The following is a 25,380-nucleotide window of genomic DNA, read 5'->3' as shown; positions in this document are numbered from 1 at the left end:
TTGAGGAATCATCCAGCATTCGATGGAAACTGCGAGGTGCCCTGAAATCAATCACGGCTTTCATTTTTATTAGCGATGGAGTGCACGGCGGAAACCGGCTGCCCGATTTTACAGCTTCAGCTCACTGTTTCCTTCTGACCTCGGTTTGTGTTTTGCTTTTGGTTCTGTTTTTTTTTTTTTTTGCCAGTGATTGCCGAAACCCGAAAATTGTGCCAACGTGATACAATACCGATGACGTTTTTTTGGGTCATTTTTTTTTCACCTGATATGAATACCGACGCTTTCTGTGAGGTTATGATTTTTGTTTTTTTACCCCGAGAATGGTTTCAAAGCTTTCCAGCTTTAGCCGCGGTCCACAACTGATGTTTGATTGCCAGCATCGGGCATGTAAGATTTGAAGAGCGACTTCATCTTACTCGTGACGCACTCTTTCTCTCTTGGCTCTTTGAAACGAAGAAGATTTTACATCTCGCACGACTCGCCGAAGGAATCGTTCCTATCAACAGCAACGTCTAAAATTTTGTCTCTTGTCCTTTGTCGTTTGCTCTGAATGTCGTGCCAGGGCAGCACCGAGCGCCGGAGAAAAATTGCTCGTGTATTGGCCAACAAAGCCGATTCTAATTCTGATTCCGATCACGTTGCTGAAACGGCACTGAGCGCGAAGCCTTTTCATCGACACGCTCGTACTTGAGCGAGTGTGCGGATGTCGCCTCCGTCGGGACTTGTGTTACGGATGGTGAGAGGCGTCTGCGTGACAAAGACGTGGGTCCGCTTGGCCCTCCGTCCCAACTTTCCAGAAGAGCAACCGGTCCGGGTGCAGCTTGTCCATTTCCGAGCCCGGCGCCTCGTCAGCCTCTCTCCGAACACGTCGCTCGTCGAGTTGCTGAGGCGAACGCTCTTGTTACAGAGGCCACGCGTCAACCGTTGTTTCGACCGGAGGAGGGAAATCCGTCGCTCTTCTATTTCGGTTAGCACATGCTGCTGTTTTTCCGCTTGTCCATTTGAGAAACGGAGGGGGTGGAAAGCGCACCACAGGCTGGAGACCAAAAATTGTGGAAATGATCAGCATATTCGAGACCGATTTTGATACTCGTAAGTGTGTCTTGGACAGCGCAAAATCGACGCATCCGTCAGCGGGTTTCGGGCCTTTCCGCTCAGAGTCCGCCTTCCGTGTTTCCGGTCGGGATCAGCGACGACGGCCGGAGCCCTAACTCGACATTCCGCGTCGGTCTGGCCGACTTCTTTCGCGCTGTCCAGTTTTATCCCGCAGTCACAGCGTGAGACGAATCCACTCCACGTGCCGATCGAAATGGTCTTGATATAAGGAGTGCAGCGCCCCTCGTGGTTGGGAGTCTTAATGCAGTGAGAAATTTGTCCATGTTCTTTCACGGGGTATTTGCTTGTTTAATAAGGATGTTTTTGAAATCCTGACAATTTCCACGCATTTGTTTTACGATTGACAGCCTTCGGAAAAGGAACGTGGAACTTCTGCTCCCGCCGACGGCTGCGATGTAAAACAAAATATCCATCCGGCCGTTATCTTAGCCGCTTAATCTCACAAGGGTCGCGGGAGCGCCGGAGCCTATCCCAGCTGTCAACGGGCAGGAGGCGGGGCACAGCCCGAAGTGCTTGCCAGCCAATCGCAGGACGCAAGGCAATTTCCAGTGTCCAGTTAATGTTGCCTGTTTTTCGGGATGTGGGAGGAAAGCACGTGTGTGTGTGTGGCCACCCGGAGAAAAGCCACGCAGGCACGGGGAGAACATGCAGACTCCACGCAGGCCAGGCCAGGTCGTACCGCCGCAAAACAGTTTTTGTCAATTGCCCTCATTTGAAGAACTCTGAATGGCAAATTTACAGATTGTCTTTTGAATGGTGACGAAGGCATTCCGTTTGTGAAAATCTGAGGGAAGACTTCCGTTCAAAGGGCACCGCGCTCGGCGTCGCCGTTTGTCCGACCGTGTGGACGTCTTCTCTCCTTCTCTTGAGTTACCCCTTGCACTCCCTCGCGAATGCTCCGCAAAACAAATCACAAGTCCACTTGACAGCTGCTGTTTACAACAAAAAAAAAGGTCAGTAGGCTCTACTTGGGTGTTTTTCTGTTGCTCTCGAGGAACAAAAACAGAGACGCGTGTCGTGAGTCACTGCGGTGTGTCACGATGAGCCGTCGGAAAAGAAACGACAACAAGGTCCCCCGTTTTTGCGAACCGAAAGACCGTCGATGGATTTGCGTGACGCGCAAAGGTAAGGAAAGTCCCCCTCCGCCTTCCCTCGAGGCACAATTCAATGCGATCTCTCTAATTCTGCCCGTCACGAGGTAGCAAATGTTGTAACAAATGGCGCTCCAGCTGGGAGGCGAGGCTTGGCAGAAGCGGCCGAGCAGACAAACGCTCCGGCAAGCGACACCTTTCCCGACGATCCGTGGGACAGAACTGGAATCCGCACGGACGGTCTTCTTGATTTGCAAAGAAAAAAAAAAAAAAAAGAAGAAGGTTCCGTTTGGCAAACGAGATGAGCAGAAATTGAGATGCGTTCGATGGGCCTCCCGGGGAACATTTGTCACCCTTCGTCGGATGCTCGTACGCGAACAAAGACTTTGCTGCGCGTCTTCGTCGGAGAAGCATAACCGGCGCAGCAGAGACGACGTCGATTCGTACTCGAGTACTTTGCGCTTTCGCGATGACGGCGTAGTGGACGAGAACCTCTTGATGTGCTCACCAGCTGGACCTTCTTCAGAACATTTGAAGTGAGGTCGTAGCCAAGATGAGATTAAACAACAAAAAAAATTTTTGTACTCAGTACAACGTGTTGAGAACTTCTTCTTTTTCTTTGGGCTTGTCCCGTTAGGGGTCGCCGCAGCGTGTCATCTCCCCCCCCCCCCCCCCCCCCCGTCATGGTGATTTGGCAAGGAAAGCTTGTTGAGTGCTGCGTTTGCTTAAACCACCATCGCATGTGCCGTTCCTTCAGGTCTTTCAGTAACTCCAATTCTGTTGGAAAAACGGAAGGCAATCATTTGCAAGTCCTGTTCCGCCAGTACCCAAAAGAATGCAGAACATTTTGAATATGCCCCGATTTTGCGTAAGGACCAAAGTTACTCTAGAAATGCCGGTCAAAACTCTACCATGCAAATTTAAAGTCAGATTTCAACAAATCCGGTGGGCTTTTCGGGGTCAGAGTTCATCAAAGTTGGACCGACGGAAAGTGTTCTGTTCTCTGGCGGATGCGGTGTCCAAACGGCGAAAAGAATCAGCGCACAGTCCGAAAGCCGGCGTCTGTGAGAGCACGGGGCCGCGGTCGTGCCCGCGGCTCGGGCAACTCGCGAATCTGCCAAGCCATCCGAGGGACGTCATTTGCAGAATTGTCCGCGCTTGTATCGGCGAGCCGGCATTTGTGGCTGAACTGGTAGTAGAAGGGTGCCGGTACTAAACTGGCCCACCAGCAGTCCAGACCGGTCTCCCGTTGAGAACGCGCACTGACTCGTGATGACGCGCACAGTACGGCAGCGGAGACCCCGGACCGTTGAACAGCTGAAGCTGAACGTGAAGCGAGCATTGGAAAGAATTGCGCCTCCGAAGCTTGGACAATTAGATGTCTGTTGAGTGTTGTTCAAAAGGAAAGGTGATGGAACACATGCACGTGGCCAGCTTTACCCACAAGATCTGGCGGGGCGCTGTATTCAATTACAGCTTGACGGGGACTTGCAAATGTTGCTCAATGACATTTGAAGATTTGGATCCTCGTCGCTTCCTGTGTCCTGCACGCCTTGTGATGTTTGCCACACAGATAAGGACAGAAGCCGTTCGACCGTGACTCTTATCACCCGCGTGTACTTTGCTACAGCGGCAACGACGGACGCCCCTTCAAAGCCGGCCGCCGACGGTGGGGCTCGCACCTCTGCCCTGTTGGACCTCCGTCGCACTTGACTCCCCACCCTCCGACGTCACGGTACAAGTGTCTGCTTGCCATATTTGGGATTTCCCTCACGTTGTAGGTCAGAGTCCTCGCTTCGTCACACAACACAGAAATGTTGCACTACTTGTCGGGGCTCTTCGCTAGTTGCGTTTCCTTTTCCGATGCTTTTTTTTTTTTTTTTTTGAACTCGTTCAAATTGATTTGGGTACTTCCAAAATGTACTGAAACATGAGGGACGGCTATTTCCTTCCCCTCCGTCTGTCCATCCATTCATTACCTTAGCCGCTTATCCTCACCGTGGTGCCGTAGGAGCGCCGGAGCCTGAACTGATTGCCAGCCGATCGGTCGCTGGGTGATTTTGGGGACGTGGGGGAAAAGCGGAGCGCCCGGAGAAAAGCCCCGCGGGCCAAACTCCACACGGGCGGGGCCGAGATTCGAAGCCCAGTCTTCAGAACTGCGAGGCCGCCGCCGCCGCCTTCCCTTCCCTTCCCAAAGGGGAAAATTACTGCTCGATGGGTTGATTTTCACAATCCTTCTTCCGACTGTTCTGAACTCCTGTTTCCATGCCAACGTTACACTCGGTAGCGCAGATTCACGCTGCCGCGGTTTGGCCGCAGTGCCGGTCCCTTTCTTTGCCTCTGTCGCCTTGAGACGCATGAAGGTGAAATATGGAAATGTAACATTTTCACACTGCCCAATCTTATCGTGTTATTTGCAGAAAGATGACAATTGGAGGATGTTATTCTGTATTAGTTTGAGGTACGATCATTAGGAATGACGACATCCAAAAATGAGTCCACACTGGTCTTGATATTTGTATTTGTCCAGGAAAAGCAAATGAGAGCGAATGTCACTTGCAAATCCGACCTGAAACCCGCCACTTGATCGGCTTTCTGGCAATTATGAAATAATCACCGTGTGTGAATAGGATTCATTAGCGCTGTGATCTCCTCCCTTTTTGGAGCCGAGGTGCACGTTTTAAAATTGAAAAATCTCACGGCACACCAACAAACAAAAAGAGGACTTAGAGTACGTTCATGACCGCGTATACTTTCGGACGTCACGATGCCTCACTGGCATGAACACGATTTCTTGGAAGTCACGTTCACGGCACACTGGTCGGGAATCACTGCGTTGCGTTAGCGTGTCCACCGTCAAAAGCGCAAAATATTTACCAACGGCAGCTGGGAAAGGTTTCCTCCGTTCACATGCAAGTCAACGCAAGGGAAGAGTCCGCCGAGGCCCGCTAAACGCTACGTAGCATCATTGACTCGGTGACACCTCATCGCCGGAATCCTGCGCTGGAAACGCGGCCCAGGTGGAAAAAAAAAAAAAACGGACGACGCCGGCCCCCGACAACGAGACGTCGCCCCCGGTGCTTTTCGGTCCCCCGACGGCGCAGCTTCGCCGCGGACGCCGCCGCCGCAGGTGGACTTTGGCGAGGCGCGTGGCCGCGGAGCTCCAAAAGTGCGGGCCCATGAAAGCGTGAGTGACGCAGCTTTTCAGCTGCAAATTCAGATACGGGCTTGAAAAATAGCTCAGGTACGCGCATGAAAAGAAAATATTCAGCTTAAACTTTCTCAGTCTAAAGCCTTTCAAGGCAGGAGGACCTTGAGTGCACACGAGCGGTTCAGGAGCTGGCTTTTTTTTTTTCCACAGAGACAAGGTCTCTCTTGTCGCGGCAGTCATAGAAAGGGGGATGCTGCGGCTCCGACAGAAAAGTCGCATACTTGTGAAGAAAAGGCGACGAGGCTGCAATCATGTCTCTCTGAAAAGGCTGCCGACCTTTGCCCTTGCATATCTCTTCTCGGCGAGCGACGGAAGGAAAATCAGAAAAAAGCCCTTGGCGGCATTTCACTTTTTCTAGCGCGCAAGGCCGCGCGTCAGCCGTCCCTCCGTCCGTCCGTCCGTCCCGCTCAGGTATTCGAGCGAAAATGAGCGCCTCACATTGTTTCCCACGCTCGACGCCGAGGGCCGAACGTAGGCGTAGGAAACGGTTTCGATCCGTCAGGTAGGTCAGGTTCCTCTCCGCGAGACCGCACACCTGCGCCTGAACGCCTTCGGCGTTCCTGCACGGAGGACACCGGAGGCGTCCGACGGCTTCTCGCCTCCGCGCAATTTCGCAAGAATTTTCTTGGAAATCACGACGTGCTCTTTCCCATTCGTCGTCGTTCCGCGGGCCGCAATTGGTGACCGACAGCGAGCCGAGGTGGTTCAGTATGTCGCGGCGCTTACACAAACTGAGACTAGCCGAATACCCAGCAATGCGTTCCGAGTGCGCGTTTTCGGAGGGTCTCATATTGTACGCAGAGCTTAATGCACACCCGGGCGACGATCGTGCTGTCCAGTCGGACGGGTCATCTTGACGAAAGACGAGCGCCTACAAAGACGGATTTGTCAAAACTACTCAAACGATAAAGCTACGCATCAAAAGTCTTCCATCTTTGAGGTGAGCTCGCGAAAACAAGTCCCGTATTTGTTCTGGACGCATTTGCGAGTCCGTTCATCTGTTGTCAGCAGCTCACGGTGACGCGCTTCATCCCACGTGGACAAAGTGCCGCCCTGACCGTCAGAAATGCGGAAAGACAAACTAGGAACAGCGAACGCCGGCAACTCGGTCCTGCCGACGGCCAAAAGCCGGGAGACTCGCGCCGGGGACGTGTGCGGCTTCCGAGGAAGAACGGCCGAAACGCCGGTCGTCCGATCGCTACTGCGTACGTCCGCCGCTGTCCGCTTTGCGACTTCTGCAAAAAAAAAAAAAAAAGGACAAACTCCGACTGCAACAGACGACGAAAACCGCTCAACTCACCGTCGGCACAACTCTACCCGCTGTAGATGCTTTTGCGCGTCACTCGAACCAGGACGAGAGCGGGCGGGATCCAATTGGGCTTCCCGGGTAGGCGCTTCCGAACAATGCAAATTAAAAGTAGCTGGCATCCCGACACCTTCTACACGCTTACGATGAAATTCTTGAACAGCTAACGTACAATTAAACTGCAACATGCTGCCAATTTTCTGCCTCGAGTTTGCTGGGACAATTATTGATATAAATGATGGATTATTTGTGCTCTCGCTGCCGTAGTCTCGCCGCGACGCACATCAATTGCTGACGAAAACTAGCCTCTTGTACCCGAGTGGCATCTGCACCACTCGCACCATCGACATTGTCCCAGATTATCACTCGACTAATCATTTTCGAGTGGATGCGTGTGTCCGGAGGTCGTCTGTTAGCCTACTGGGCAATATTGCTGCTACCGTGCGTCCATCGCTGCCGGATGACCGTTACTGGGATGTCTTTTCATGTAAAAGGACCGCCCGTCTGTTGTCGTACCGGAGAAGAAAATTGCTTGCTTGCTTGCTTTCTTCCGACATACTCGGCCAGTAGAGACGATTCTGACCGTGATCATCGCTTGGGCAGCTCCCAAACTCGACTCCCCGGTTGGGAACCGAAGGGGGTGGCGTCTCTGTTGTCGCCAGAGCCAACCCCGCGTCGGCTGCTTTCGATTGACCAGCCGGGACCAGCGACAATGACGCACAACCTCAGTTGCCCTGAATATTCTGTTGCAATGAACGGTTCAGGCGGCGCGACGCTTCGAAGCCGACAAATTCACTCAACGCAGAAGTCAAGCGTGCTAAGAATAAGAGGTTAAAAGAATTTGAACAGTTCTTGGTATATTTTTTCTTTGTATCTTTTTAAAGGGACTAAGGCGGAGGTCACGTACAGTTTTTACATTTGTGTCTGTTTTTGTCTTCAAGCTCCTTAATGGCCCCTTTTTAAGACGCAGACGCGGTGGATCGTTTGGCAGCGTTGGCGAGCGCCACTTCTTTGGCTCGTGAAGATGCGGCGCCGCTTCAAAATCAGTTACAAACACTAATAATCTAATATATTTGAGTGTTAGTTTAAATACAGACAGGGTTTTATTGTCGAATCGAATCGGCTGCGCTAGTTGGGAGGCGCACACCTGCGCCTCACGCGGGCTGATCATCCCCCGGTGACGACTGGTCCTCCGCCAGTTCGTTGGGCTTCATGCCCCGTTCCAGCACTCTCGTATTCCCGACTGAACCTGTGCGTACCGACCTCCGTCCGTTCTCCGACCAACCCCGTAAGCCCGACTCCTTCGATACCTCTGCCTGCGTTGATTGTTCTCCCGTGTACCGACTCCCGCCTGTCCGCTCATCTGCACCGGACTGCCTGCTCGATCCCCTTCCTTTGCATAGAATAATAAACGTGTCTCTTCTTGAACTACCTCGCGTCTTCCGAGTTCCTGCATTTGGGTCCTACCTCTCGTTCCGATGGGACGTGACACGAGGCGGCGCCGGACGGCAGGCGAAACCCGGGAGCACGAGAACAAGACCGATCGCGACAGTAGCTCAGCTTGAATGTGATCACCTCATACGGCGTACTGGTGCAGATATTGCCTTCGTTCCTTCCGATTGCCGTCCAAACATGGCGGGCCCCCGATGCGGGGGTCTCTCCGGCTTTTCTAGCCCTGGGAACAACGGACCCTCAGAACGGGGAGGTTACTGCTGCGCTGACCCCTGGCAAATTAGAGCCACGTTCTGGCCTTCCAGGCCCGATTGGCACTTTGAGCCCGCAGAGAGTCCAAAGAGACACGGGAAACGTCACCAGTGTAATCGGTTACATATTAGGCCGCCCCGTTGAAATGATCCGACGTTCTTCACTGAGACTTTAGGCAGATGGGGCTGAGGTTCCGTGATCGAAGAAAACGCCAATGGGGAGCAACTCGGCATCTTCCGAAAGCTTCTAAAACTCTGGTGGAAAACCGGAGAAGAATATCCGCCACTCACGAAGACTCCAAATTTTGGGGAAGGTTTCTGCGTCACCATCGTTGAAAATCATTGTCGTCATTGTCCCCGTGTGTGACGCAGGCCCGGTTAACACGGAAGGATTCTTCAGCTCTTAAAAGATGATTTAACCCTAACCCCCGACACGAAGAGAGAGAGAAAGAGAAACCCCCAAACAAATCAGGCATTTCAAAGTTTTGGCAGTGTGGCACTGTGTGTCGTGCTCCAAAAATCTCAAATGTAGAAAACCACAGAAAGATTGTGTTCCGTCGTCAACCTTGAAATCTCAAGAAGAAGAAGAAACAGGAGGATTAGCAAAAGAAGATGAACAACAAGAATGACAACAACTTCCGGCTACGCAGCGATTGTTTTGCCTCCAAAGATTTCCGGTGCCGTGAGCTTGTCAAATGGCAAAGTCCTGGAAAAAGCCCAACTTGCTTTGGAAAATCCGTCCGTCCGGTCAAGCCAGACGCAGGACACGCCATCAAGTAAGTCGCATTTGTTTTCTTTGACCGTCGCTTCTTATTGGCTGCATTTTGTTTTCCTTTGAGCGCGCATCAAGACTTGCGATCATCAATTTTGAGCGCGTTCACGTCAGACTGTTCTTAAGGCACTGAGGAGAACCGTCGATGGTGACTTGAGCTACGAGAAATAAGACGTCTGTCACGCTTGGTCGGAAAGGCGCAAAACAGCTTTGTTGTCTTCACGTGTGTACAAGGTTAGAGGTTAACCTCGCCTAAGCTAACTTAACCCTAACGCGTGCGAGCACGCTCACAAAAAGTTTGCACAATTCGGACAAGGAAAAACAAGATTCCGAATAGATTGTGGCGGTGGGCCGGGGTCACAGAACAGATTTGCCTCACCGTTGCCCTCAGTTTGAAGACGGAGTTAGGCCGATCGACGGGTCGTGCGCGCCGTCGAACGGCTCACGAGAAGCGGCGGGGGCCGCGTCGCCAGCTCCAACTTTGAGCCGAAGCGCCCGGCGAGCGTTTCCAATTTGACAGCAAGCGTGGACAAGTCTCCGTCCGTCCGTCGGGCTCGAGTTACCGCGCCTCAGAGCGCCGCCCGGCATTCCTCGACTCCGCAGAAAGTCGATTGGCACCGCAGGCTGAGCTCATCTCCGTTCAAAACAAACAAAAAAAACTTGTCAGGGTAGTCTGGATAGGAATGAATCGACCGAAATGCTCGCCGCCAAACGTCTCGGTACGCAGCCCGAGGCAAAACCCGAACCGTGCGGGACCCGTCGCAAACTGCAGTTTCTTCGGCCTCACGGGAGGAAAATGTAAACGCTCCGCCGGCTCCATTTCTGGTTTGCGGAGCCGACGTCAGCGGGTGCAAGTCGATTTGGAGGTTTTTAATCGTCTATTTCCTGCCGGAAATAACGCAAATCGAAATAATCCGTTTGGCTACTAAAGTGTGAGATCATCACAAAACCTTGAAGCGTAAAAAGAAGAACGACGAAAGAGGCTGGCGGCCGGAACGCAGACGACGAGTCTTCACTCGGAAGCGGAAATAGCCGCTGGGAAGGAAATTCGTTCACCTTTGAGCCTTTTGAATGGTCCCGCAAGTGGAAAAAAGACCTGGGGCCACATTCAACTAGAACGGGAAAAACTGTCAAATCTCGCCTGTGCTTTGCGCAAATTTTTGCACGCGACGGGGCTAGTTTGACGAGGGATTGCGCGCTCCGCCGCTAGTCGGGAATGAGGAAGGTGTCAATTCTGCGGGCGGGCCGCTCGGCGTTCCTACGGCGAGGGAGGCCTCGCGCTCCAAAGTCCGTGGGGAGGTGGAACTCGTGCATTGGACAAAGAAGGACCCTTCCACGTTCCAAATCACATTTCTTGAAAAGATCTCGCTTGGGCTGAGTTTTCCTTCAACCTTCTTCTGCTTCTCCTCGGGCGGGCCGCGGCTTATCCTGGCGGTTTTCGGGCCAGAGGCGGGCGGGGTCCGCCCTCTGCCGGTTGCCAGTCCTTTTTTTCCTCTTTGCTTTTTTGAATCTCGCACTGGACGCGCGCGCCCACCGTGACACAACCTTGTTGTGAAGAAACGTATGCGGCCAGGCGGGGGGCCAAACGTCGTCCCTGAGGTCTCTGAAGGCCTTTCTCAAAGCGGAAAAGGAATTTCTGCGTCGCAAACGCAGGCCCGAGTCATCATCGTTTTCATTTGGTTTTTGCCTTGATCTGATCGCAACAGGCCGCAACTCGGCATTTTCTGAGCCGCTTATCGTCTCGAGGGTCAATCCCAGCTGCCAGCCAATGGAAGCGTTTTTGTCTCTGTTTGAAAATGTTTTCGATCGTGTAAAGCGCACCTTGTCTGTGTGAAATGCGCTATATCAATACATTTTTTTTTAGTGATTATCTTCCCGTACCGTGATTGGCTGGCGACCAGCGGAGGGCGCGCCCCGCCTCCTGCCCGGAGATAGTCAGGATGGGCTCCGGCACGCCGGCGACCCGCCTGAGCAGAATCAGAACGAAAGATTGGATGGATGGATACCCGCAATCCACCGGAAAAGGTCGACACAGGGATTATACCGGCATGAATGAGAAGCTCACAGGCCCCCCTCAACAACAACAACAACAACAAAAAAAACAAGCCAGGGAATGTGACGGAGCTCCGTACTTGGCGGCAAACTCTCCTCATTGGAATTACAAATTGCTGAAGTAATATTGAATATTCTTGAGCTGGGGTTTCTTCAGGTCAGGGGAATGAAAATGGTCTCATGGCGCCCTCTGTCGGTCGAGTCACTCCAATTGCTCGGCCGACCAATATGAAGACGAGCCACTCAAAAGCGGCAATGACAGTGGCGGCCGGTAGGTGGCAGCGTTGGCCAGTAGAACTTGTTGGGCTTGTGAAGCTGCGCTGCGACACTTCCAAGCACAAATAATGTCACGTCTTTGAGCCCTGTAGACTTTTGCTCCGTTTCTGCTCATCCGTCAGGTTTGAAATGAAGCAACCGAGCAAGTGCCGAGTTGCGCGGCGGGCCTCGAGCGGGCCTCCCTCTTCGACCGGCCGATTTCAGCCAGACAAAGCCCTTTTTGAAACCCAGCTGGAAGGGTTTCCCCTCATGATTGCGCGGATGCCGTCAATAAAAAACTGACGGGAACTGGCGAAGAATTGGACCAATTGTGTGCAAGCGCGGGAGACAAAAGGCAGTGCCGAAGCCATCTTGGGTCACACGCTCGGCCATTAAAGCTGATTCTGATTCTGTAGTTTGTGACCTTGTTGCTGTAAAAGTCACCAATTGGGCAAAACTTCCAGGCCTCTGTGGAAAAGTGCTCTTCCCATTGCGTTGCCAATGCTGTCCAAGGAAAGAGAACAGGCGCGTCCTTTTCAGGTTCGACAGCGCCTGCTGACGACGCAAACAGTCCGCCCCAAATTCCTCGAACGACTCTGAAAAGTACCGACGGAGCAGTTTGGATGGCGGCCTGTTTCAAGATGGGGGAGGAGCCCCCGGCCTAACTTTAGCCGTCTGTTTGTTTTCAACACGTACAGCGACTGCGTGACCGACTCACGTTTGTTTGTTTGCGCTGCAGGTTTTTTTTTTTTTTTTTGCTTTTCCTGCAGATGAAATCTAACCGCCGCGACTTTGAGAAGCCGAGCCGGCGCCGGACGCTGACGACAACTCCGATGTCGGCGCGTCGGTCGAGTGGGACCAGTGTTCAAAAGTCTGAAAAATGTGTTGTTGTTTTTTTTTTTTGTTTTGTTTTTTTTAATGCTTTAAGGACCGCACTGCTCCAATTTGCCAACTTTTTGAGCCGCGACACAACTTGCTAAATTCAGGAGAGGAGGAAGAGAATTGTTTCCACAAAGCATCTTTTGAATGCACGTTGATATTTGGAAGTCGAAGCGACTGAAATTTTTGATCAAGGGGGCTGATACAAATCTATACAGTAGATAATCGCCGCCGAGTACTTGACCCTCCTGAAGGAAACTTTCAAATGTTTTGCCTTGAGTGCTCCGAGACGAGACACGACGTCCTTGCCCGAATAGCTTCCTTCTGTTGCTCTCCTGGTGAGGTTTTTGTTTGTTTGTTTTCCTTTTCCTCCTTTTTTTCGCCTCCTCTAAAAGTAGCGAAATGAAAACAACTTGATTGCTGTTAATTGGAGGGCCGCATTCACCCTGACGTGCACTTTCCCGTTCGGTGCAGGACACGGACGGGTTCTGGCGCAGAGACCGCCCGGCGTCCGCCGTCAACTCCGGCGCGGTTGTCGTCCGACGGGGTCGGATCGCCGAGGTCCAGCCGGGTCACGCCATTGTCTTGGTCATGGAGGACTTTTCCGCTTGCTGTTTCTCGAATCTTTTTGGCGCGGATGACCCCGCCGGGGGCGTCAAGCCCGAGACAACGACTTAAATCCTCAGATCGTCGGGACACACAAACGGCTCAAAGATAGATATAATATCTACACGCACGTGTGCTTGCTCTGTCTCACAAGTTGTACGGTGGCTTTCATCCAGGCTGTCAAAAGACCTTAAATGAAGAGGAATCTGGCCCAGAAAGTGCAGTACATTCAAATAAAGTACAGCCAAACACGTGAGAAATTCCAGTTAAAGAAGCAGCGGCCCCCCCCCCCCCCTCCCCTCCTCCTCCTCCTCCATCTTTGGCAGATATTTGAGACGTTGCAGATGTTTGTCAGAGTTTATCTTTCCTGCCTTGTGTTAAAAACATGCAATAAGAAGAGAGAGAAGAGATTGTCCGCAGGAAGCGTGAACTTTCCCATCACGTGATGAATCCGTCAAACGTTTTATTATTTGTATGATTACGACGCCACGAGCCGGTTGGCCGTTGATGTTTCTTGACCCCTTGGTGCATTTTGACAGGTCGCGGCGGCGCTCGAGCCGGACCCGCACGATGAGGCGTCGACGTCCGTCCGGGCCGACGACGCCCCCTTCGCGCCTCGGCTGAGCGGAAAGCGACCCGAGTCGGACGTGCGTTCGTCTTTATTCTTTTGGTTTTGCCGTTGCCGTCGATCGCGCGTCCAAAACATTTCTAAACCTGCCGTTGCCCGACACACGTCAGTAACTGACGCCAACGCTCACCTGTGGCGAGTTTAAATAAGAAAAAGGCCGTGAGTCACAGATCCCATTAAAGCGCTTGACATCATCCTCAATGGTAAATGTGTCTTACAGAAGCCAAGCTCCCGTTTGACATTGTTGCCGCCGATCGAAGGTTTTCGCGGAGCACGCGGGAGCGAGGTTTGCGCTCGAGGCGGCAGGAGGGGCACCGAGGGGATGTTGTCAAGGCCGACCGCGGAATGTTTTAGTCAAACACGGATGCGGACCCGCCCTCGCCAGAAAAAAAAAAAAAAAAAAAGCCTGGAAATGCAAAGAACCCGCCCGGACTGCATCAAAGCGGCCCAGCCGCACGCTTTTTATCGGGACCTTGGTCACGTTTCTTTTGCCAGCGAACGCTTTCAGCACCGAGCGGGTTGGACGCGCCCGTCGGCTGGAAGTCACGAGGGCGACGACCTCCAGCGAGCGCTTCCCGCAATGAGATTTGTGACAGCTTTGCATTCCCGGCAAAGGACAAAATCAACATTGTGTAACTTTATTTGGAGGCGGGCCTGAAATGGCGGGCCGGGCCCGTCTTTCCGATAAACGTCCCAAACCGTGACCCGACCCGACCCGGCGGCCGTTTGTTCCACCGCACCGGACGCGTTCATCTCTGAATCGAGGTCGACTTTGGAGGGGCAAAAATTTGCTGCGACCGGTTCAGGGGGTGCCCGAACTTGGCCGGGATCGGCGCTGTCGAGGATGAAAGGACGGACGACGAGAGCGAAGCCAAATTCTTTGGAATAGAAAAAGAAAAGCTGTCGACTGCGCGCGGGAGTCTGAAGAGCGCCAAAAACCACCTCCAAAGAAACTTAGCGAGCTCGCACATCAACGAGACGACATGCAAAGCTGCTTTTTGCCTTTTGATTTGGGCTTAACGGTCGTGACGCCACGCGTTCGCCAAATGCATCGAGTGGGTTCGCGGCGGACGCGGGCCGAGGTCGGATAACGGCGGACGAGCTTTGGTTCCGGGAACCGGTCCTGCGATCTGAGCCGCGTGAAGGCCGAGCCGAGGCACGAAAAGGCCACGTGGGGGCGCAAACGCCGCCGCGAGGCCCAATCCCGAGTGGACCGTGGATCGCAACCGCTCCGCACGGAAAGAAAATCCATTGGATGAGTTCCCGACCCGACCGCAACGTCGTGAACGATGAAAAACGGACAAGCGGAAGCCGCGAACGGGGAGAAACCCGCAACGCATCCTGCCGCTTCCGACGTGGACGTTTTTTTTTTTTTTTTCAAAATGGCTCCTTTCGTTTTTGTGTGTTGAATTATGCAATCAAGCCATTTTGCTCAAAGCATCTCATTTATTACACGCAGTTGCAATCTATGAAAAATCCAATCACGATAAGCCATTGAAGAAAGTTACGTGACATTTTTCTTTTCTTGATAGAACAATACAAACATCTTGAATGATTCCAAATGTATTTTTTTTCTGTTCCATGAAATGTACTGCTGTGCTGTAATAATTATTACGTTTTATTTCTTTATAAAGTCCACTCGACCCTGTAAGCGGTCGCAGCGTCTTTGTGTCGTCCAAGGCAGCGCAGTTGAAAATGGACGGATGGATAAAATAATGAATTTCTTACATCATCATCAACCTAATTTTTGAATGTCCGTTTTCTGATTCCGATCGATGGTCTTCGTTTCAATGAATTGCCTGCTTGATTTTCCGGTTGGATGAGGAAATAATCCGCCCCCCCCCCCAAAAAAAAAAAAAAGTCGAGATTTTATGGGCGTTTTGATGTCGGCTGAGAAACGGAAAACCTGAGACGGACGATCGTTGCGGAAGGGGGCGCGGGGGTCTTTTTTTTTTTTTTTTTTAATTTCACTTGGCCTTTTTTGGAGGGGGGCTGTTGAGTTCAAAGTCGCCGGGAAAAGGAAGATTTTCACAGCCGTGGGCGTTCGTGACGCATCCGAGAAGGGAACCCGACTCGAGCTGAAGTCCCAAAAAAAACAAAAAAAAAAGTCTCCAACTTCCTACTCGGACTCTGGAGCTGGACGAAGGAACGAAAGCGGCCACTTCTTCTTTTGGGTTGTGAGTCAGCCTCGGAGATGTTACGTGGCCGGCCCGCGCCGCGACTTTCTTGTTCCTGTTGTGGACCCCCACCAGGTTCGAGTCCGAAATGCTCCGGGCTTCTTCCTTTTTGGGTGTAGTCGCCACTTTTTGAGGCGGGTTCGGGTCGGGTTTTTCTCCTGTTCTCGTTGCTGTTCTTTTTCCACCGCAGCGGGGCGGGACGGGACGGGACGCCGTGACAAAGCGCGACTCCGTCGGATGCTGCGCGGAATCGGTCGCTTCCCCTCCACTGAGACCGACCGACGGACTTGAAATGTTGCGGAGCGGCCGCGCGATCTGAGCCGCGGAACTCGGGCGCGATGTGGCGGCTCGCGACTTTGGCGCTGGCGTTCGCCTGCCTGCTGACGTGGGCCGACGGGGCCGACGGGCGCGCTTCTCGCCTCCGGGCGCAGCTGCGCCGGCGACCGCAGCAGGGCGCGGCCGGCAGGGGCCGCCAGGTGGCGCGCGAGCGACCCGGATTCGGCTCTGCCATATCCGCGCACGGCTCCGAGGGGGAGTCCGCCATCGGGGGGGCGCGAGGCAGGAGGGGCCTCGGGGGGCGCCCCCGGGCCGGCTCTCCGCGGGACGAGGGCGCCCCCGCCGCGAGGGCCAGGTCGACGCCCAACCCGCTGGCCGCTTTTGCGGGGAAAAACCGAGTCCTGGTGATCTCGGCGCCCGACGAGTCCGACGGCTACTACCGGATGATGATGTCCCTGCTGAAGGCCGACGTGTACTGCGAGCTGGCCGAGAGGCACGTCCGGCAAATCGTCGTGTTCCACCGGGAGGGCGAGACGGGCGGCAAGGTGCGCGGGATCACCGGCGAGGGCAAAGTGGTGGAAGAGCCCCTGGACGCCGCCCTCGTCCCCAAACTCATGAGCGTCCTCAAACTGGAGAAAGGTGCGACGCTCGTTCGCGTTCACGTCGTTTGGTCTTTGCTCGGCTTCGGCCGGACCTCGTCGCGATTCCGAAGGAGCCCGAAATGCGCCGGAGGGAATTGAGGCCTTCCCGCTCGGTCAGCGTTCCTCAAATTGTAACATCCAAACAAATGTCGCGTCGCTTTCCCTGAGAGTAGCGCTGGGCCTCGGCTCCAAGGAACTACGTCGCGGTGACTTGAGGAGGTTCATTGGACACCGATTGTGCAAAATTGCCTCTGACCGAAGTTCACAAAACGGATTTGGTTCTTTCTTTCAAGCGGCTTGACTCCGAGGGGGAAAAATGAGATTTCCACCCATTTCTTTCTAATCCAGAGCCGTACTAAGTTCCCAAAGGGAAAGCGAGGAGAAATAGTTTGCGTCGCAGCTTTCGACTGGCGTCGGGCAAAAATACGTTTGGCGCGAGGACAACCTCACTTGAAACGCCATTTGAAAATATCGTCTCCTGTACCGCACGTGTACATGTTTCCACCTACGCCGCTCTTTCCTAAGTCGCACCACCGCGAGTCGCGTATTCGCAACGCTCGGAAAAGGTCGGTCCCGGGGGCCTCCGTAAAGCCGTTCTCGTCTCGCGTCTGGAAACCGTGGCGAGGTTTGCAAAAGACTTGTCCTTGAAGGACGAAGGAGTCGCGCTCAAGTGCGACAAGTTTTGCTTCGATGGGGACATTTTGCACTTCCCCCACCGAGCCGCAGGGTTCTATTCCGCAGGCAAGTTTGGGATGGTGCTGCTGAAAAAGACGCTCCAGGTGGAGGAGCGGTACCCGTACCCCGTGAGGCTGGAGGCCATGTACGAGGTCATCGACCGGTCACCCATGAGGAAGCTGGAGAGGAGTCGCCAGAAAGGTTTTGTCCAGAAGTGCAAAGGGGCCGGCGTGGAGGGGCAAGTGGAGCGAGGCAAGCTTACCGGTAAGATCGCATCTCGTCCAGCCCGCCACTCGAGATTGATTTGTGTCACGTCGCCGTCGTGTGGACAGAGACCACCCCGGAAAAGAAAAAACCCACCACGACTCCATCTGCCGCAACCGTTCGGCCGACAACTACGACTAAAGCCACGACCGCCGTGACGGTCCCCGTCCCCGTCCCCGCCACCGCAGCCCAGCCGTTTACTACAACGGGGACTGGGAAAAAACCACGCCGCCTGGACACGGGCGCACTGACCGAGACCGCCACGGCGGGCGCGTCCACGAGCTGGCGCCGACCGTGACCACTCGCAGAGCCTCCGAGATCAGGCCCGGCAGGAAGAAGAACGGAGCGGAGAAGGTCAGGCCTCTTTTGTCCTTCACGCCGCTCTCTCGGTCGTTCCGTCGTCGCTTCAGCTGGAGAAATGAAATACTTGCCAGAAATTGGTTCCGAGGTCCCGGGTTCCATCCCGGACCCGCCTGGTTGTGGAGTTGGCGTGTCCTCCCGGTGCCTGCCTGCGTGGCTTTTCTCCGGGTGGGCACTCCGCTTTCCTCCCGCATCCCCCAAACACGCAACATTCATTGGACACGCTAAATTCTGCCGCCGGTTTTGTGATTGTGAGTGCGGCCGTTTGTCTCCATGTGCCCTGCGATTGGCTGGCGACCAGTTCGGGGTGTACCCCACCCGCCTCCTGCCCGTTGGCAGCCGGGATAGGCTCCAGCGCTCTCGCGACCCTCGTGAGGATAAGCGGCTCAGGAAATGGATGTATGGATGTTGAAACGGTTGCCATTACAGTAGCCCAAATTATTATTATTTTTAAATACAGTTGTTTAATCCAGTCCGCTTTTCTTCTTTTTTTTTTTTTTTTAAAGAATTATGTGTTTTCAAGTATTTATTGAAGCAATAAGAAGTAATTTTTTTTTTTTACTGTTATCCACAAATATTATTTATTTATTTCCAACGTTTAAACACTGTGGCTTGGAATAATATCAAAAGTGCTTTTTCCAAATGCAATCTGTGTCAATTTTTGAATTTTGTAGATCTCGGCTCGCTTCATCAGCAGGTGAGGTGCTTTGTCCGTCGCCGTTATTGACAAACTATATCCGTGCAGATGCTAACAAACGAGTACGAGGATAAGCACGAGACCGCCGATCCCGAGGAGGCCGACGGCTTCGCCCGCGTCGGCCCCGCCAGGAAGGCCAAGGCCAAGCACGACAGGAAGAAGAAAAACGAAAAGGCGGGCAAGAAGGCGGAGAGGAGGGGCGCCAAGGCCGGCAAAGGGGGCAAAAGCGGCGGCAAGAAGAACGCAAAGAAGACGTCCCAGTTCCCGGAGAAGGAGGAGGACCCCGAGGCCGTCGAGAAGCCCGGCGAGAAGCCCGGCGAGAAGCCCGGCGAGAAGCCCGGCGAGAAGCCCGGCGAGAAACCCGGCGAGAAGCCCGGCGAGAAGCCCGGCGAGAAGCCCGGCGAGAAACCCGGCGAGAAACCCGGCGAGAAACCCGGCGAGAAGCCCGGCGAGAAGCGCGTCGAGAAGCCCGGCGAGAAACCCGGCGAGAAGCCCGGCGAGAAACCCGGCGAGAAGCCCGTCGAGAAGCCCGGCGAGAAGCCCGGCGAGAAGCCCGGCGAGAAGCCCACGCCGCCTCCCAAGGGGTCGCTCTCCTCCTTCTTGGACTACTTCGAGAACCGCAGGAGACTGCTGGTAAGAGAAAGTCTGCAACCCAACCGCTTTTCGAATCACGTGCGTCGCACATCCCTGAGCAGTTGAAAGCCACCGTTGGCGTTCAAGGCAACGGTGCCGACATCTGGATCCCGTTAAGCCCTTCGACCTCCAGATTACATTTGACCGATGGCGCGCCGCAATATCCGCGTGACCGAAGAGCGAAAGACCGAGGGCTCCGCAGGCGACGTGCTCGCCGAGGTCAACGGCTTGTCCTTCGGGTTAAGCGCCGCCTCTCGGGCATCCCGTTCGGGGCCCCCGTGGCCGATCCCAGCCGGCTTGGGTGGACCGCAGTCAGTCGGGGCGGGACGACCGTTCACCGTCAGCCTTTTGTACTCGTGTCGCTCGTACGTTCCATCCGTGAGCAAGGAATGCAGGATATGACAGTTCGGAATACCGGCAACAATGAATACATAAAAACAAAGACTATTTATGATAACAGGTCCGAAGATGAAGGCTTATTAAAAGAATCGGCTTCAAATGAAACTATTGGAAATGTCGTCAAATCGATGGCGGGGAAGGAGGGGGAGAGGATTTCCTCAAAATGGAAGCGTACTTGCCAAATCTCACCAGAATCCAAATGGAGTCCTCTTGCCTGCTTGAAAGGCTTTCTCCCAATTCTCGGCCGAATGATCAAATGGCGCCCCGACGTCTAATGGCTGACCTTTGTCGGCAAAGCTCAATCAAAAGGAGCCGCGTCCGGCAAAGCGCTTCCAGACGTTTCGTCGGACTTGGTGTTCCCGTCGGTCCGAGGCAGAAAAGGCGTCCGACTCGGGTTTCCGTCAGTTAGGGGCAGAACTGACGTGGTCGCCGTCGTCCATAGAAGGACATTTTCTAGGATGGGTTACCGGCACGTTGTGAACATCCCGGGACTTTGCACGGCAACCTCGGCCGCCGCCGCCGCCGCCGGCGTCCATTTTGCTTCCAAATGCAACACGCGGGCGAGCGGAATTCGAGAGGAGGATTCAATGTCGTACTTTTACAGAAACACACTTTGCTGAGAAGCTCGAGTCACGTTTGCTCCAAAAACAAAAACGGTTTTCTTGTCGTCTCGCTTCCGGGGAAACTCGGGGTCCAAGCGTAGCGGCCCGGGCGGCTCTGTCTGACGCGGGCTCGATCTCGCCACCGCCCGACCTTTCCTTCTTTCTAACCCTCCCCCAGCTGGTGACATCACCCAGCGAGGAGAACAAGATGTATGCCCAGCAGAGGGACGAGTACTTGGAGTCGGTGTGCGAGATGGCCATCCGGAAAGTCTCCATCATCTCCATCTTCGGCTCGCTCGTCAACTCCACCATGAAAATCGACCACTACCAGTTGGGTAAGCTGAGTCACACGTCCGCTCGCCGAACGTTTTCCAGATGTGTGGTCGGCAACGCGGGCGCAGGCGCAAAACTTCAGCTTTTATACCTCCGCCAATGGAAATGAATTTGGAATATAACCTTTGGATTATGCTCCCGATCGACCTTGATTGTGGACTTTAGTGTCTCAAAATGTCGCGAATGACATTTGGTGTCTAGCTTCAGGTCGGACAAACGGATCAACTTCCGATCGGGACCCGCATCCCCGTTTTCAAAGGGGAGCACGTTTGCCTGGAAGTAACCTTCCCACACGGGGAAGGTGCGCCGCCAGTCCTGACGTTTGGACACATTTTTCTAGCGAGCGGTCTGGGTTACGTGTGTGACTCTCTTGTAGAACTCGATGAGCGCGCGCTCGCGGCCGCAGGACGCACGGAATTTGGGCTCGGAACTCTGGACGGAAGGCTCTTTTTTCCGCTCGGATGAAGACGACCTCGCCGTCGACGCTCTGACTTGGCGCTCCGTAAACGGCTCGGAGGAATGTTTTGCCCTCTTGTTTCAAATCATAGCCGCTTTGTTCAAAACAACAAAAGCGACACGACGAGATGAGTTTGTAGTTAAGGGCCCAGTTCCAAATCTTTTCAAACGCGGCGTCCCCTGAGCCCGTTGCCTCTGGTAGCTTCGGACAGATGTTGCCAACCTTTTTGCGGTCCACATAAAGATTCTTTCGTTCCCGTGATTGCTCGCTCGCGTCAAGCCCGAACACTGCTTGGCAATGGCAAAATTACGAGCTAATGTGGAGGTCAAGAAGCAGGAAGTATGGCAACAAAAATGAAACGGTGTTTTCCAAATCAGAAAAGACAAACGAGCCATGTGGAAGAGAAAAAGTTTCAGGCTAACAGAGAAACACGAATTCCTCCCAAAAGGGGGAGAACAAGCCCACTGAAGCCGACTAAATACAAGCAAATCGACAAGACGCGAGTCGCTCGCTTGCCCGACGAGACCAGGCGGGGCCGAAAATCCGACCAGCGGACAAGACATCAACGCGGGTGGCGGGAAAAGGAACCCCACGAAATCTCATCGAAAGCAACCAATCATCACAAAGGTCAAACTTTGCCTGAGCAACACGTTTAAAACAAAAGCGTCAAATAGGTTAGGTGAGCAACGTTAGCAAAACCTCTGCTGTCGGACCGTGAGAGAGTTGGGTTTTCGCACTGGTTGGTCGAGCCCAGTAAAGCGCACGTGCTGTAGTTCGTTGGCCTCGAGTGAGACCCCCAAACTTTCTCGGTTCCGATTAGTGTGGCAAAGCAGTCGCGTTGCAATACAATTAAAGACTCCGGTTCGGGTTAGGCCGTTCCTCTTCAGCCGCACCCTACAAAAGCTGCGTGGCGGTGGCATTGAAACGGACGGAACCGGCGGGGATCTCGCCACCCCTGAACCTGGCAACTTCTCAAACATCAGCTTCCAGGTGGGAGCAAGCGATGACTGAAAGCATCTTTAGCCTTTCCAAAGGCCAGCGAGCTCAAGTTGGTTGCCAAGTCCCATCTCACCCCGCGGGGCTCGCTTGACTTTGTCCACGGGTGTCTTTGCTGCTGTCCATCAAATAATGTCTTGCCTTCCAGTCTAGAAGCTTTTGCCTTTGTTCTTCTTCAGAGAACGACAAGCCCATGAAGGGACTCCGTCAGGAGGACCTGGTCAACCAGGACCTGATCACCGAGCTGAGGAAGGAGTTCAGCATGATCCACGATGACTTCCACATGGTCCTCACCGACACCGACACGAGAGTCAAGGTGAGGAGTCGTTTCCCGCTTCGGCCGCCCCTGAGATTTCCTCGCTGGGCCGAGTTGTGCGAATGCGACGCAGGGCGCCGAGCGAGAGGATTTCTTCTCTGGCTGCAAACGGCCCACGCGCCGGCGGGCGAGCTTCCATCTCGTGTTTGTTCGTTCAGAATTGAGACGATTGCATTGCAAAGTTTTTTCGACGCCAGACCCGACCGCTGTAAGAGACAAACCGGACACAAACTTCAGGAGGGGGGATTCGAACTGTCGACCTCAGACGGAGTAAAATTCAAACAACGTAGAAATTGCTGTTCGAATAAGACCAAAGTCTTGATCCCCGAGGTACCCGAGTGGAGCCCTAACCCTCCTCGCGGCAAAATGAAAGCTAACCGGTCCCCAGAAAACGGCACAAAAATGATGACAAGTGTCTCCCCCTTATTTACCCTCATTTTTGGGAAACTTTGTAGCCCTCAAGCTGGCCGGGACCACCGACGTGGTCACGTGCCGCTGACTTCAGAAAACTATCCAAGCGCGTCGAGATGATTGGCGGGAATCTCTTGGGCTGGATCGACTGACGCATTTGAACGAAAACAGACTAAAAGTTCTCCGTCGCCACTTTGACAAAAACGCCTCAAGCCGCTGCACTTTTGTATGGACGCTAAACTCGTTTCGTCCTTTTTGCTCACGTCAGCCTCTCGTTAAAGTGTCGAGCGAGTCCAAGTTTCTCTGTTCCGCTCCCGCCGACTCGGCAAGTGCACGCGAGACGACGGTCGCGCTTGCCGCCGCTTGTATGCGGTATGTGTTCGCCCTCGCCGGTGGGGGTGGGGGTGGGGGGGACCCAAAAACTGTCATTTGCTTATTTTTTTTTATTTTTTTTTTTTTTTGCACGTGCGCATCAAAGAAGCCGGTTTTGGCCGGTTCCGCCGACAGCGGCGCCTGCGGGCCCGCGCGCGACTCGCTCGGAATAGTTAGCTGGGAGTGCAGCGGGTCCACCGGACGGAGGCGGTTTGGACGCGTGGGTCGGCGTCACAGTATCGCTTTCCAAAAGTGGCCCTGGGGAACCTGAGATGCGAAAGGAAGGCCGCGCCGCAATTACGGGGAAATAAGTTTGGGTCCAGATGTCGCGGATCTCGCTTATCGGGTTCAAAGTCGTGCTGGTCGCACTCCGTTCAGTTGAAAGGCGAGCCAGCGTAACGTTCAGCGCGCGGGTGGGGACGGGCTGCGCGCTAAGTCAGCTCTGTGACCCCCGACCTCAGAGCTTCCCGAGCTTTTTCCACCCAGCGACCTGTCACAGGAGAGGTTTTTCTCCGGGGTGGCCCTTTCCGATGCAGTCTTTTTTTTCGGGGGGGGGGGGGGGGGGGATTCAAGACCAAAGTCAACTACCCATTCCGTGAACCGATGCACTGCCATTTGCTCGATATCCATTGAGTCACTTTTCTGCCCATGTTTTCCGTCGGGGCAAGCGCCCGTAAAAAGCCACGACGGGCGCCGAGAAAGCAAAGCGGCGGAGTCAATCGTGCCAATCGTGACCAAAGACACGGTGGCAAATTCCGCTGTCGTATATCCGCATTGGAAACTTTTCAGCTGAGGTTCGGAGCTTCCGAGCTGCAAATATTTTGCCTCGCCTCGGCGACTCCTGAAAGAATGCGACAGAGCTAGAAATGCAAGGACGGCGGATGTATTGGTTTGGCACAAACCTCTCAGTGGTCTTAGTTGGCCCAAAGCTAAGGTGGGAGGAGCCGTTTGTGCACTTGAGAGAAAAAAAAAAAAAAAAACGGCGCCGTAATATTCCGGTTCACGGGCGTCCGTTTGACAACCGCTGCGCTACATGAGCGAGCGAAAGACAGACCGCAGACGACAACTCGGTCAGTCGCTGTGAGCGATGGCGCGTCACTTGCTACCTGAAGCGCAATACCGCCGACGGCGTGATCCAGTACGCTACTGAGTTGATGAGCGTGAAAGGTCTCATCAGTTGTAAAGCGCTCCTCGCGGGAAAGGCGTCGGGATTCCACATTATCAATCATAATGGGACTTAGCGGGAGTCGGTCCGACGTCAGCGCCGTGAAGCGCTCAACTTTCAGTCGCTCGCGTCCCCAAGCTATAGTCGATCGACCGTCAAGTCAACTACTGGGGCAGAACTCGGGAAGGGTGCGACGGATCAACTCCTCGACTCGTTTGTCTAGCAATCGTACGAGGTTCCCATCGCCATGAAGGCCGTGTTCAACTACATCGACACGTTCTCGTCGCGCATCCGAGAGATGGAGCGGCAGAAGCGGGACGGTGTCGTCTGCAAGAAAGAGGACAAGCCCAGATCCTTGGAGAACTTTCTGTCAAGGTAAGAACTCGAGAGTCGCGTGCCGTCCCCGGAGACCCTTCGGTAAGGAACTCGACCACAGCCGTCAGCGTTCAAAACCAGCAACGGGAAGATGGCGACAGCCTCTTTGCGTTCTGCCTTATCGGACATTTGTTATTATGATTTTGGGAGGGAGGAGTCGTTTCTCCCCCCCCCCCCCCAAAAAAAAAAAAAAAAAAAAGAAGATTTTGAAAACACAATAATCCACGCGAGTCCCGATCCGGGCCGGTCTCGAAGTAAGGAGGCGCCTCCGAAACCTGTGGCGATCCTAGGTTCCGCTGGAGGCGACGTCTCTTCATCATCTCCACGCCCAACGATGAGGAGTGGGCCTATCAGCAGCAGCTCTACGGCCTCGGCAGCCAGGCCTGCAACCTCGGTGAGTTTCTCCGGACCTGCCTGCGCGGGGGTCTTACGCGCGTTGCGGTATGTGTCGAATACCAGACCCGGAGACCGAGTGCGTCAGTTGACAAATTAAAATTTCGGAAAATAAACACGGCGGATGTCGTTGCTTTGAACGCTCCTTCGTAGCGTTCTAGTAACCCACTTGACGGCTTTTTAGAGTTACGAGCTGCCCCGTGGTCACTTTTTATTGCT

At 53.9% G+C, this 25,380-nt stretch overlaps 1 protein-coding gene across 1 annotated transcript in view; it reads left to right on the top strand.

The window, feature by feature from the left end:
- The window catches only part of ccdc80 (coiled-coil domain containing 80), a 56,159-nt gene that overhangs the window by 28,342 nt on the left and 2,437 nt on the right, over window positions 1–25,380 (top strand). Inside the window, 9 exon segments of the mRNA XM_061823812.1 lie at window positions 13,531–16,711; window positions 17,455–17,709; window positions 17,712–17,846; window positions 17,849–18,006; window positions 18,758–19,342; window positions 20,522–20,678; window positions 22,309–22,445; window positions 24,617–24,768; window positions 25,059–25,162. Of these exon segments, the coding sequence (XP_061679796.1) occupies window positions 16,135–16,711; window positions 17,455–17,709; window positions 17,712–17,846; window positions 17,849–18,006; window positions 18,758–19,342; window positions 20,522–20,678; window positions 22,309–22,445; window positions 24,617–24,768; window positions 25,059–25,162 (2,260 nt within the window). The 5' untranslated portion in view covers window positions 13,531–16,134.

The sequence above is a fragment of the Syngnathoides biaculeatus genome, chromosome 6 (assembly GCF_019802595.1).
Source record: "Syngnathoides biaculeatus isolate LvHL_M chromosome 6, ASM1980259v1, whole genome shotgun sequence".
NCBI classification, from domain to species: Eukaryota; Metazoa; Chordata; class Actinopteri; order Syngnathiformes; family Syngnathidae; genus Syngnathoides; species Syngnathoides biaculeatus.
This window is presented reverse-complemented; position numbering and strand designations above follow the sequence as displayed.